The following is a 13,818-nucleotide window of genomic DNA, read 5'->3' as shown; positions in this document are numbered from 1 at the left end:
TAAAAATCTTTCTGCATAAAAATGGTTATATTTCAATGCAAATTTAACAAAAATCTTTTTAGAATAATGAGACGTGCAAGATAAATGTAATTATATGATATGGAACATATTTTCCCTAGACTTTTGCTTTAGTTGGATTCGAACTTAACAATTAGGAACTAATTACTGCCATTGTTGTGAGATACACAATATTATTAGAAACCAAAGAAACAAAGAAAACAATAAAGAACAACTTGTCAAAGGCTAATCCCACATCGTTCCAGGTAATATCAATGTCTGCTGTATCATCAACACATTCAATGGGAGGTTTTTCTGAGCCGTCATATTTTTTGACCGTCACCTTGGCCTTTCTACGCTTACAACAAAACTTCATGCTGCGAGTAAAATTCTTTAGTCTTGCCGGAATTTCCCTATCTTCTGTTTCATGGTAAAATTTAAGTCCAATCACTACGGCTATAACCATAGAACATCCTAACAGCATGTCTACCAGGAGTTTGTAGGTGAGGTTCGCCACGCTCGGCTCTGACGCCTCCGGAAGTTTGTCCTGAATAATGGTAAGGAATACAGCAACGGCCAAAAGCACAGTTATAGAAAACCCCATCCTCTCCCCCGACTCAACCGGCAAAATAAACACCAATATCTGGATAAAGTTCATTAAGCAGATCGGCAGTATAAGACCGGCGATGTAATATGTGGTCCGTCTTTTCATGTTTATCTCAAGTCGTAGTTCCTCAAAATTGAACACGTTAAGTTGGTAATAAAGACGGGTGCTCGTGATAGACCAAAGTCCATTTTCTTCATATAAGTCCATGCGGAATGTTGATATCGCAGGTCTTAGAAGAATATCTGTCGGAGAGAATCCAGGAACGTAAAATTTCAAAGTACACGTCTGCGAATCAAAGGGGTAATAAGTGACGTCAGCATCGCACGTTGCTTCATAGAGGTCAGGGGGCAGACAATTAACATATCCTCCATCTGTGACCTTGCAAGACATTTCATCTAAAAGCACTTTCTTAAGCTTAGCAAAAGGATTCATCAAAACTAAAAAAGGGACCCACATGTCGGAGGTAAACAGAGTAGTTTCGTACAAGTCACCGCCATAGCCACTAGGGTTCCAAGACAGTCGGGAATCTATCCACTCTAGTCCCAATGACCCCACGATTCCAATCTTACTTTCGGCCTCCGAGAATTCCTTCAAACTCGCCAAGTAGAAGTTAAACTTGATCTGTAAGGGGACTGTCCTGTTTTCCCCAGGCCTCACCCTCCGATCATATCCCGTGGCCAGGTTCGTGTGTAGCTGCGTCTGTTGTGTGATCGTGTATCCCTCCACACAAAACACTAAAGGAAGAACTAAAATCAATACGTCCATCCTCTCACTGTCTATTTCATACCAACTGCGAGCAGTTTTATCAAAATTTCTGTATTTTAAATTGTATTTGTGTTTAATAGATCATATCTGACAGCTCGAGTCTATAATTGTCCTATGTCCATTTAAAGATTTCATTGTCAAAAAGATCCCTGTTATAAGTTACAACTTGTCTTAATATTGGTATAAGACGCTTTTCAGACTTTATTAAAGATGAAACTTAGATTATATTTAATCCAGTACTTTGGAGTAATCAATATTAATTTGTTTCTTTATTTAAGTGATTGGTTTTTACATGTCGCCTTCGTATGTTTTTTACACTATAAAACAATCCGTCGCTTGATCACTGGAATCGTTTGTACCGGTAATTACTCATAATTGAACGATTTTCAATAAGTCGCAGGTCTAAATAAATCGCAAAAATATATCATGATTGGCGAAATCGTTAATTACTTGAAGTCGACTGGTAATTTACAGACCAGAACCAATTATGAAAATTTAGTCACTAGAGTATCACGTGTATATGTTGCACTAAAATATAAAAAAGTGTGTGAGCTTAAACTGTTTAGCAAAGAAAATTATAAATCCCCGTGTCTTCGTATACTAAGTATTGTATACCTATCGGTAGCTATGTCCCTGATACTTATTTAACCAAACAAACCAGTTCTTTTGAGAACATAAATTATTTTGTCACTATTAAAACTTTAAATTACCAAACTTTTTTTTCATAATTGTTCGGTAAAGTATTATGACGTCAGAGAAAGCTTAAGATAAATTTAACTTAACAATTTAATGTATTTGAAACCTGTCATGGTGTCATTTTAACGATTCTCACAGTTCTTAAGTTCTTTTTTTCCATTCACATGGGAAAATAGTTTCAACTTTAAAAAGGAAATGATCCCTCAATCAGAGCGGACGTTTATCTTGATCCCTCCCGTTCTGAAATCCGTTGTCCATTGTCTGCCGTGTAAAGAAATCACGACTCCTTTATATTTAACATAAATATAAGCTACGTAACCCACAAAACAGTTTAAATGTAAAAGAAATCAATATTGAAATTAAACAAGTTCTTTATTAACTGGTTAACAAGGTTTCAAAAAAATAATACAGATATTTCTATTAGAGGGCAGCTAAGCTGATAGATATAAACGTTTGATGCTGAAGGTGCAGTTTGTTTTCAAATTTTCATAGGTAAAAAGTTTGCATTAAAAATTAATAAATTTTTTATCAATAGATCAACTATTAACAATATACTCAATCCCAAATGTTATTGTTAATAAATGATCTTTTAATAGATTGATTTCGGTTCATATATAGAAACATAGGTAATTAAAGATAACGAAGCTAACCTCGAGAAATGTTATCTATAAGTAAGACCTTTACATCAAACAAATGCTTTGGTAGTGAGCATCCTTAGACGCAACATGTATGCAAGCTTGGTCAGGGTTTGACATAATCATTTAGGAATGAACTTGCTCCGAAAATTTTAACTATTCAGTCATCTAAAATTTGAAGAATGCAACATCCGTAGCAGATCTGGTAGTATGCATCCTATCCTACTATAATAAAAAAAAAATACTACAGTTAATTATAGTAATTTTAGATAGGGAGAGAATAAGCGTCCATGTAAGTTTGTTCACGGTAGGTTATAGTTACTTAGGGATAAATCTGTAGCCTCTTACAACTAAGATTAAAATTTGACAATTCTGTAATTTTTTTGTTTAATAAAGAAAAGTATTATATCTGAAGGATAATTCTCAATATATTGTAATGTAATAGAAATATAAGTTTTTTTTTTAACCTACTACAATTTAGTCGGTTTTTAGAAGAATTTGAAATTTTTAATCCAAGTCGTAAGATTTTTTTGTGAAAAGGGCTACTGCTCTGAAAAACTTGTGAAAATATGTTTAACCTGTTCAAGCAATGTAGATACGATCAAGCATTGGAAGCAAGTCAGGTAAGTTCATCGTTATTTGAATCATCCCTACAAATTTCGTTCTGGTATTAAAGACTATTGGTTACTTGGGAATTGACTAATCTGGGACGTCAACACCGACACCAACGTCGGGATATAGGCTGATCTTGACTTCGTCGAGGTAAAGTAAAATCTTTCTTGAGTATCGAATAAGTTTCGGTCTGGTTTTAAAGACTAATGGTTACTTGGGAATTGACTTGCTCCTAAATCTTGATTTGAAATGTTGACTCCGACGCCAACGCCGAGATATAGGCTGATATTGACTTCGTCAAGGTAAAGTAAAAATCCTTGAGTATTGTGTAAGTTATAGGAGACGTAATTTTCCTACATAAAAAAAGTAAAGCTGACGATGGAAAAGCTGAAGTCATCTCGATGTCATACAATTTAATTGTTAGTAACCCTTATCGCCAATAATCAGTAAAACATCCAAATATAAAACAGTAGTGGCAGACTCTGTGGTGTCTTTTATTTCAAGTATCTGGGATATATCGAGTCGAATGAATGGAAGTTTCTACTGTTTATTAATAATATTTATCTGAATGTCGAGCTGAAGGCCACAACAAGTGTTTTCTTTTTCTCATGTAGAAGTTTTTTTTTTAACGAATTCTGCTTCATAGGAATTTAAAAACAGGAGCATAATAAGTGCCAATCGGAACTCCAACTGTTCGTTGGAAGACCTGGCCCCAGCATCATGAATCAACTTTGTGCTGAAAGGTTTTTGAAGTCAAACTGTCCAAAAATAAAAATGGTATTCGACACTGTGTTATCAAAACTGCTGTTGTTTGTAATTTAAAAGTTTCAATCACAAGTAATGATTATCTTACAGATGTTTAAAATTTTGACTTAAATCAAAGTTTGTTTTATAATCCTGGGGCCTGGTCGCCTAAGGCTACATAAAGTTGTCAATGAGAAACTCCAGCATACTTTTAATATCAACGTCAGAATAGTTCGAAATGGCTGTATAAAGTGTAGAATTGTTGATTTTAAATTTTCTAAAAGTTATTTCGAGCTTTTGAGAATCCACATCCGATTTACACCACTTCTAGAATATACTGTATCACAGTGAAATTTCAATCTTTACAACATGTAATATTTTTGTGAGGAGTAAAGATAAGGGCTTGGTAGAGCATTTGCTGGACCCGGCAGTGTATCGTTGTTAAGCATTTAAATGAAGTTTAGAAAACCCGTAAAGGCAGGGTTGATCTGGCTGAAATGTTAAAAGTATTGAAATTTTACTTATATGTGATTTTGAAGAATTTTATCCTTAGAAAGTGAAATGTGAGTATGAGTTGAATTTGCAGACGTTGAATTAAAAGGAGGAGGAGATGTAGTTTGTGTTTATTCTATGTTTTGGGATAATGCATTATTGTATCATTACTGTTTTTCTGGAGATGAATTTGGATTCCAAAATTCACACACCGACCCTACTCAAAGTATCGAATGCGGTTGATATCAATTCATTTCATTGCTCAATTGTTTGCATTAAAACCCATCAATATTTTTTTTTTCATTTAATTACTTGAGAAGTCATTAGTTTTAGATCAGGTGACAGGGATTCAATCCAGTAGAACGAATAAGCTTTATTATGAAAACGCCTAGTGTGTATCCGGACTAGGGTCATCCGAAGGACCATCGATTTTCACTTACTATTTCCAAGTGTGTGATCAATGGACATACACTGTTTAAGAGTGTTCTACTATTATGTTAACTCAGTCATATCAAAATTTTTGCCTGACAGTCCAAGCTTTCTTAAGAACATTGTTTTTCCGGAAATTTGTCATTTTTGATAAATGTAACAGAAATATAAATGAGCATGGAAGCACGAAATAGATACATATAAGAACAAGAAAACATTGATGTAACCATCAATTGTCGCCCGGGAAATAAATAAAGTAAACAATGGAAATGCGTCTTGATCATCAAACTGCTTCGATATGTGTGAAAAAGGCATGCGTCTAAATGATGGAGACGATAGTCGAGAATATTTTGAAAACTTATAGTCGGATGAAAATCGAACAAAAACGATACCCTTTTAAACTTTATCAATTCCTCAAGTAAATGTTGGCTGCATAAAATATAAATTGAAACCAGACACATGCATCACAAATTTTCAAAAATGTCTTTCACTTTAAGAATATAAAACACGAACTGTGTAAAGTACGTTTTTACGTTTTTATGCGATAAGTGAAATTCGATGTTCTAAAAAAGGGGACCTGTCGTTTTTTCGATAGTAAATGATAAGCAACTTTATATAATAAATATGAAAAACATATATATTTTTACAGATTCACTTTATGGAAGTAAATATATTGCGTATCTCGTAATTTATAAAGGGAAAAACATTCTCATTAACAATCTTTTTAATGTTTAGAAAACCTTTAATTCTGAATAACATCTCCACCTCAATCCCCATATACCAACACTTAAACTTATAGAGCAGCCCCGTCCTCCGGGCTGCAATTAGGTTAGGAACGTTTACACGTGACACGATTACGTCATCAGCTCTGTTTTCTGTACCCTACACATTAATGAGTTTTATTTGTTTTTCTCTTTAATGTTTCGAGTAAAAGTCTTTGGACTAAATTGGCCAACATGCAAACTGTCAAAAATATGATAAAGTATAGGTGCCATTCCTAACAATGCAATGATATCTAATTTATTCATAAAGTTGAACGAAAATATTTTATCAATCTGAAAATAGGAACATTATGAAATAATTGAATTTTGCAAATTTTAAGGATAACGTTTACGCTTAAGGTTTAAGGGATTTAGTTGAAAGAAACCGTTTGCTATAAACTACAATTTCTTATTTTTAACAAAATTCTCTCTAAATGGACAAAAAAAAATTCCTGGTATAATTCAATATCAAAAATTTAATGTTATATATTTTAATGTTATATTATTTTTTTTAAAATTGCAAGAAGAAAGGTAGAATTATTGTGATGAAGAGGAAATTCTAACCTAATTTCAATTTTTTCAATATTTTTCAAAAAAAAAATAATCTTGCGATATTATTCCATTCTATGTGTTTTTAACGTCATTTTGCAAACATTGTTTGTGTTAATTCAAATTATTCAATGGCTTGCAATGAAGATTATTAAAAATATCTAAACAAAACCCATTCCAGATGACATATCTCAAGAATTTGATATTAACCCCATATAATGTTAATACAAGCTGAATAAGGGCAATGTTGCTATAAATACTTTACCGTTGCTCTAAATACTTTACCGTTGCCTTTAATACTTTACTGTTGCTATAAATACTTTACTGTTGATATATATAATTTACCAATTGCTATAAATACTTTACCGTTGCTATAAATACTTTACCAATTGCTATAAATACTTTACCAATTGCTTTAAATACTTTACTGTTGATATATATACTTTACCAATTGCTATAAATACTTTACCGTTGCTATAAATACTTTACCAATTGCTATAAATACTTTACCGTTGCTATAAATACTTTACCGTTGCTATAAATACTTTACCAATTGCTATAAATACTCTAAAGTTCTTATCAAGGAAACTAATAAAAAAAATTAAAAATGAGTTAAAGTTTGAAAACCAACAGAGGAAATTCCATCGGAATAATGTACACGTTTATTGATGTAACTCTTATTTTTTTGTTTAAAAATTAGCAACACAAATCTATTTTCCTTATATTTTATTGTCCAAAGAGCTTTGTTACTTGTTATATTTTGTTGATAAAGAAAATACTGGTCATAGTTTTAAAAATAAGATATTTTCCAAGAAATACTCATAGGCCTTTTGATCAAGCATGAATTTAGGTCATTCACCTAGTTATTTAAAGTGAACAATTAAAATATAATCATAGGTCTACAATATAAAATAAGTGATTTCTCATTCTTTTCAGTGGATTAATTTTGTCAATGAGTAATCGTCATCCTTAAATGCTTCTTTTTCTAAAACACGTTTATTTCCAGTTGTATAAAAACATTTATCTCTGCATGGCTGTATAATATACATAAATGTATTATGTATGTTCACAATTGTACCGAACGGAATACAAAATCTTTGCAGTGCACCACTAGATGCAATAATTATACACTTATGTAGATTGCAACATCGCTTGTTAAAAAACTTTTGATATGCGAATAAATTTCTCTAAGCAGTATAGATATCTTGAGGTCACACAATCAAATAAAAACTTTCTGTAGTTCAGCATAAGAATCAAGGGAACTTTGTCATTGTTGTAAAAGATTTACGTACGGAGAGTGTGTCTTGTTTGACCCTTTGGAAGGACAGATATCGGCAAGCAAACATACGAGTGGTTTTAAAGTAATCCTTTTCTCGTCAATTAATAGCATAGGAGCGTTAAATATACAGTCATTTCTATATGAAATCGAATTCGAATAAAGCGTATCTGATCACAGAGTAGCATTTCAAAATTCCTTACAGGGAGTAATATATACAGGATGGATAAATTAACTCTCTTCTTTCTTCTCAGCAATCTCCGTGATGTTTGGTGTTACACTATTGCACAGGAAACACAGTTACATACAGATTTATTCAGTGGCTACCAGAAAGCGATACGACCAGGGGCAGATAGAACACAACCGCTCTCAATCGGAGTAAACTTTTTGTTCATTAGCATCAAGGAGTTCAGTGAGGAAGAGAGTAAACTGGCCGTCATCGGAGCATTTAAGTTCACCTGGCGGGACAATCGTTTAGCTTGGGATATGAACAAATATGGCGGTGATCTACAGGACACGTCTGTTTTACAAGAGACAGTTTGGATCCCTAATGTTGTCAACCTGAATTGTTTTTCCACCATGAAACCCCTGGGTTCTGACTCTCTAAGTGTCAGGGTCTATAATAGTGGTGCAATTTCCTGGATCCCACCGGTTCTCATTGAGAGCACGTGCGATGCGGATGTGACGTACTACCCGTTTGATTCACAGACATGCGTGATGCGGTTTTATGTTCCCGGCTACTATCCGAATGATATAATTTTTTCTCCGGGGTCCTCTGAGGCTGACATGTTTCAATATGAAGAAAACAATCTCTGGAAGGTAACCAATACCAGGATGGACACGGTTTTGAATTCATTTTCTTTCCAAGAACTTCGTATTCATATTGAGATGACCAGGCGGTCCAGTTACTATATTGCTGGGCTGATTCTTCCGATTTGTTTGATGAGTTTTCTACAGATTATGGTTTTCATCCTTCCCGAGGAATCCGGGGAAAGGATAGGTTTTTCTGTCACAGTGTTGTTAGCGGTAGCAGTGTTTCTTACCATTATCCAGGATAGTCTCCCAGAGGCTTCAGAGCCAAGCGTTTCATTGTTAGCTTATAAGCTCTTAGCTGACGTTTTGCTGGGAGCGGTAATTACAACGTCAGCAATATTCGGTTCTGCTATTTATCATAAAAACGAAACGAGTCCCATACCAGCAGCTGTCAAACAGCTGATTCTTCGCTGTAATACACGTAAAACCTGCTGCAAGAAATCACCTAAAGTGACGATAGTGGTTGTAGAGAAAATACAACCGAAAGACGCTGTAGAGAAAAAAATACAACCGGAAGACGCTGTTAATGAATCGGAAAATGATGACGTAATTTCCTGGAGAGATGTCGGAAAGTGGTTTGACAAATGTTGTCTCTTATTTTTTATTGTATGTCTGTCAGTGAACAATATCGTTCTCATGATATTTATTGCAAGCTAAATAATAAGTATTGATTTCAATCAGAATAGTCCTAGAGCATAGAACAATATTTGTGAGATTTTGTTTACAACCATGCACTAATTTTTTATTACTTGTTATGGTGTGTACGTGTCATGTCTGACAATCTAGGAAATTTTCATGTAAAAATTATTGACACAATGGAGCCCATTCTAAAGTAAATTTAGATTCCAAAACGAAAGCTTGAAAAAAGTGACAGAGAAAACCTTGTTCAAAAAAGTAATAAATTATTTACCACAATCGAAGTACTCGAAGTACTGGGGAAGGTATTTACACTTCAAAAGTGCTTAATAGAGTAAAAACAAGTAACATATTGCATTTAACCAAATAAAATTAGCAACACATTGTAATTAACCACTTTTTGACATAATAGTTACAAGAAATTGATTTATATAATTGATGTTTTGTCAGTTCACTCGGGGTTGAAAAATATAAACCATAGTTTAACTATATCAATGCTGAAATATATGTATACAACGGCAGCTAAAAAAGTTTATGGAAATGAAATACGGAGATAACGGACAGTATTCAAGCTCAAAATCCATTAAAACAATACAATCGGGAGCAGAGCAAACACAAACCTCCAAAAAGATCTGAGATGGGATCATGTGCCATGGAGGAGTGAACATCCCTACCGACCGGCGGTCACACCCGCCGTGTGCTCCTTGTTTTAGTCAGTAAATAACGGGAAAATCCCTCGACAATTCAGTGTGTATATAATGACCTAACAATAAGAATATCAAACGTCAGTCAGCATTTGACTTAATGATAGATTGTATTTGCTGACAAGGTCATTTTATCGACCATAGAACTTACGAAATGATAACTGTAAACGAGACTGCTGATATTCTTGTTTCATCAACTTGTTTGTCAGTAACTTACTTCGTTTTACTTCGTTTTAGAAATTGTTCACAAGTAGAACATGCTCTTGCTTATCGAATCAACTGAGAGATATACACCCCATGTACAGGTGATAAGGGTATACTGCTGCATAAGTAAGGGAAGTTGACGAATCTTCGTCGTTAGATTACAATTAACATCTTTTTCTAGTAATTTTCCAAATATGAAACAGATGTGTCAGACTCTGTGGTATCTTTTATTTCAAGCTCACTGGAGTATATCGTATCGACATATGAATGGAAATAACTATTGTTAGTTGATAATACGTCGTCGATATATCTAAATGTTGAGTTGAAGGCCACAGCAAGAGATTTCTTTTTCTCCTGTATAAGATTTTGAATAAAACCTGCTTCATATGAATACAAAAATGGAAAATCTGGAAAATATCAATCTTGTATTTATTTAACTTGAAACATATGAAATTCAGATTAATTAGTGAAATTACACCAAGTTTTCCTTTTAAGGAGGGATTCTTCTCATGTTTTTAGTATTTAAAAATCAATGAAATTTTCAAAGAATCAAGAAGACAATATCACTAAGTGATGGTATCATTTAGATTAAATTTGACCGTTTTACATTAGAGGCAAGGTCAGGTCAAGGTCATTACCTTTTCCCTGAACATTAAGAATAAAAAATTACTGTTTCCAATCATGCGATACCTACTTCTATTTCAAAAGATTAAATGTTTTTTTTTCTTTTTTGCATAAAGAGATATTACCATATAGAGTATACAGACCCTGAAACGTGCTACTACCCCACACGCACGCTGCACGAACGGTACACGCTCGCTACACGGTTTGCACGAAACGCTACACGGTTTACACGAAACGCTACACGGTTTGCACGAAACGCTACACGGTTTACACGAAACGCTTTGCACGAAAGGCTGCACGGTTTACACGAAAGCCTGCACGAAACGCTTTGTACACGTTTCTCACACGCTTTGTACACGATTCTCGCACGGTTTGGCCTCGATCTGGATTTTCTATTCGGAATCTCTCGGACTTTATTTCAATTATTACGGATTAATCAAAGATTAGTTAAGAATTGCAATCATTCAGATTAAGTTAAGATTAAAACTCGCTACACCAGTACTATATTAACAGATAAAATACTCAATGTTCAGTTGTAACTAATACATAGTTGTCAGTGAGTATGTGACCCGCCCGGTGAAATACTTATTATCGTCTGTGTACAAACCTTTTTTCACTAGACTCTAAATTACGCATTGAAAAAAAATATCATGTTTGTAATTCATAATCGTTCACAGTATTTAATGTTTTTCCAATTATAATTTGATATTAAATAGTCGTTTTATTACTAACAAATAAATTAACTCAGTTATCGATTTAAAAAAAAAAATGATTCAATTGCGTATGATTTCTGTAAACGGATTGGCTTTTTTCCCCTTTTTTAATTATTGATTGATTTATACATTTTTTGATTTATTAAAAAAAGAATTCATTTGATAAAATTAGGTTCTGTTTATAATTTACAAAGGTAATATGTAAACTGCATCTAACAGGAACATTGTGCAGGAAAGGGGGGGGGGGGGAGTAGATTACCGAGATCTTACTGCTGTACATTTATCTTCAAATCTGTACATGACTAAATATAACGGGCACTTGTTTCAGTAAGTATACCATCAGGGGAAAAATATTATAGAAACAAGTGCCCGTTCTAAGAAAAAAAAAAATATCCATATCTCCAGCGGGACCCGATACATGTAATTCATTAAATGCACTTTATTCAAAATGGTAAATATATCGTTTCATTACAGAGTTAAACTTTATTTAATCATTAAAATTTTATATGGTAGAGAAGCCGGGGGATAAGTATTGTCATTATTTAGTTCTCTTTTGAGGCATTGGTTTATCAAATAAAAACAATATTATACCCACCAACTTTTAAAACTCTTCATTTCAAACCGCGTGTAGACAAAAAAAAAAAAAACAACAAATAAAAAATAAATTAAATATACATAAAAAAAATATCAATACTTTATGTAATCAATAATCACGGCTCTTAACAATACGTTCAATATATATGTATACATGTCAAATGTCCTAAAAACTAAAAAGAAATATTCTCTAGAACTGCGTGATTAATAAAACAACTAATATACAGGATTTCTTTTATTTACCAATGCACTGGCAAATTAATTCACTGTTTACAGACAATCGGATAAATTTAAGAAATAAAATCCCCGGGTATTTATTTATACCCATTAAATACTAATAAAACCGTTTAATTTCACAAATTAAAATCAATCGTTATTGTCGGTTGTCATCTTATCTATGATTGACAAGAAATACTTGCTGAACAAGTTTTTAGTCCCGGCACGCGGAAGCCGTGATCGCTGTTGTAAATGACCTTGATCAAAGTCGTAAGAAAAGTATAGATTACAATATTTTTTAAGCGGTGCATCGGGCGCACCCCGAAAAAAGTAATAGATTATTTTAAAAAAGAAAATCATCAATAAAAGACTTGTTTACAACAAAAACTCAGTATTTTCATTTCATCACCCCCCTCCCGGAAATATTTAACCCTGTATTTGTCGATGCATGTGAATTATAATTCATTTATATGACTATTATTAATCAACCAATTTTATGCATAAAAAAAGACTTTAAATGACTCATCGTTCCAAAATAATTTGTATCACACTCTTGTAATATAAGAAAATTATGTTTGTTTATAAAGAAAATCAATTAACTGTGCTCCCCGGCCTAGAATTCCAATACTTCACATTTATAGCAACACCCTTAATTTTGCATTTTATTTTTCACGCCTGCCATATTTATCTATTATTTTGTATTAATCACCGATATGTTCTTGTGATCCCACATCCCATAATTGTAGAATGGTGAAGAGATTCAAATAAATAAATGAAAGGGACAAGACCGAATTTCTAATGAATTTTCTTTTAAAAAATGTTCAGTATTGCTCCCTTTAAAAATGTATTGAATCAAATACCTTAAAATTTATGTGCATATAATTAATTACTTTTAACACATTTTCTGTATCTTTATTGAAATTAAAAAAAGAAAGAAAATCAAACAAATATGTAATACATTACCGAATAATTTTATTTTGTTATTTCCGTATTTTTTCACTCTTAAAATACCACCGGTATGATATATCCGAATAATATTAGTTACAAACAACACAGAATGACATGTTGATCGATCAATAGCCATCTTTAAAATAAAAAGACTTCCGAATGAATCCTACACGTTTCTCACACGATTCTTGCACGAAAGTCGCACGTTTCTCACACGGTTCTTACACGAAAGTCGCACGTTTCTCACACGCTTCTCGCACGCTCGCTACACGGTTTGCACGAAACGCTTTGGAGCTTACACGAAACGCTGCACGGTTTACACGAAACGCTACACGGTTTGCACGAAACGCTGCACGGTTTACACGAAACGCTACACGGTTTGCACGAAACGAAAAGCGCACGAAAGTCACACGCTTTTTTGGGGTAGTAGCACGTTTCAGGGTCTGTATAAAATGATATTACCAAATTGACATAAATAATTTAACTAAAATGGATATTGGCTAATTCGAATTTTCTCTATTTTTCTTAAATTTTTAGGATATTTTAGTTATTCTTATATGATTCCTATATTTAAATTTTTCTTATTTTCACATATTGTAAAGTTGTCACATAGAGATACAGATACAAAATGATATCAAAACAAAACCTTTTGATCGTTTACTAAGAGAGAAAAACACTTTTTAGGTATTTTTGGCTCAAATCTGTACTTAGATTGGAAGCTTTTAAAAGCTAACATAATTGTAGTTTGTTTGGAAAATCATATTTATTTGATATATTTTTAAACTTTAGTCCCTTATTATCAA

At 33.1% G+C, this 13,818-nt stretch overlaps 2 protein-coding genes across 2 annotated transcripts; one reads left to right on the top strand and one right to left on the bottom strand.

Moving 5' to 3' along the window:
* Positions 1 to 74: 74 nt before the first annotated feature.
* LOC133173367 (acetylcholine receptor subunit beta-like) lies at positions 75 to 1,369 on the bottom strand. Its single transcript, XM_061308353.1, has one exon. The coding sequence runs from the start codon at positions 1,367 to 1,369 to the stop codon at positions 152 to 154; it is 1,218 nt and encodes a 405-aa protein (XP_061164337.1). The 3' UTR covers positions 75 to 151.
* A 6,416-nt stretch (positions 1,370 to 7,785) lies between these two features.
* On the top strand, positions 7,786 to 9,063 carry LOC133173489 (acetylcholine receptor subunit beta-like). Its single transcript, XM_061308473.1, has one exon. The coding sequence runs from the start codon at positions 7,786 to 7,788 to the stop codon at positions 9,031 to 9,033; it is 1,248 nt and encodes a 415-aa protein (XP_061164457.1). The 3' UTR covers positions 9,034 to 9,063.
* Positions 9,064 to 13,818: the final 4,755 nt, after the last annotated feature.

The sequence above is a fragment of the Saccostrea echinata genome, unplaced genomic scaffold, assembly GCF_033153115.1.
Source record: "Saccostrea echinata isolate AGI-Se365-2 ecotype Australia unplaced genomic scaffold, CSIRO_AGI_Sech_v1 ptg000056l, whole genome shotgun sequence".
Lineage (NCBI taxonomy): Eukaryota > Metazoa > Mollusca > Bivalvia > Ostreida > Ostreidae > Saccostrea > Saccostrea echinata.
Note: the sequence above shows the minus strand (reverse complement) of the source record. Positions and strands in the feature narration are given on the sequence as shown.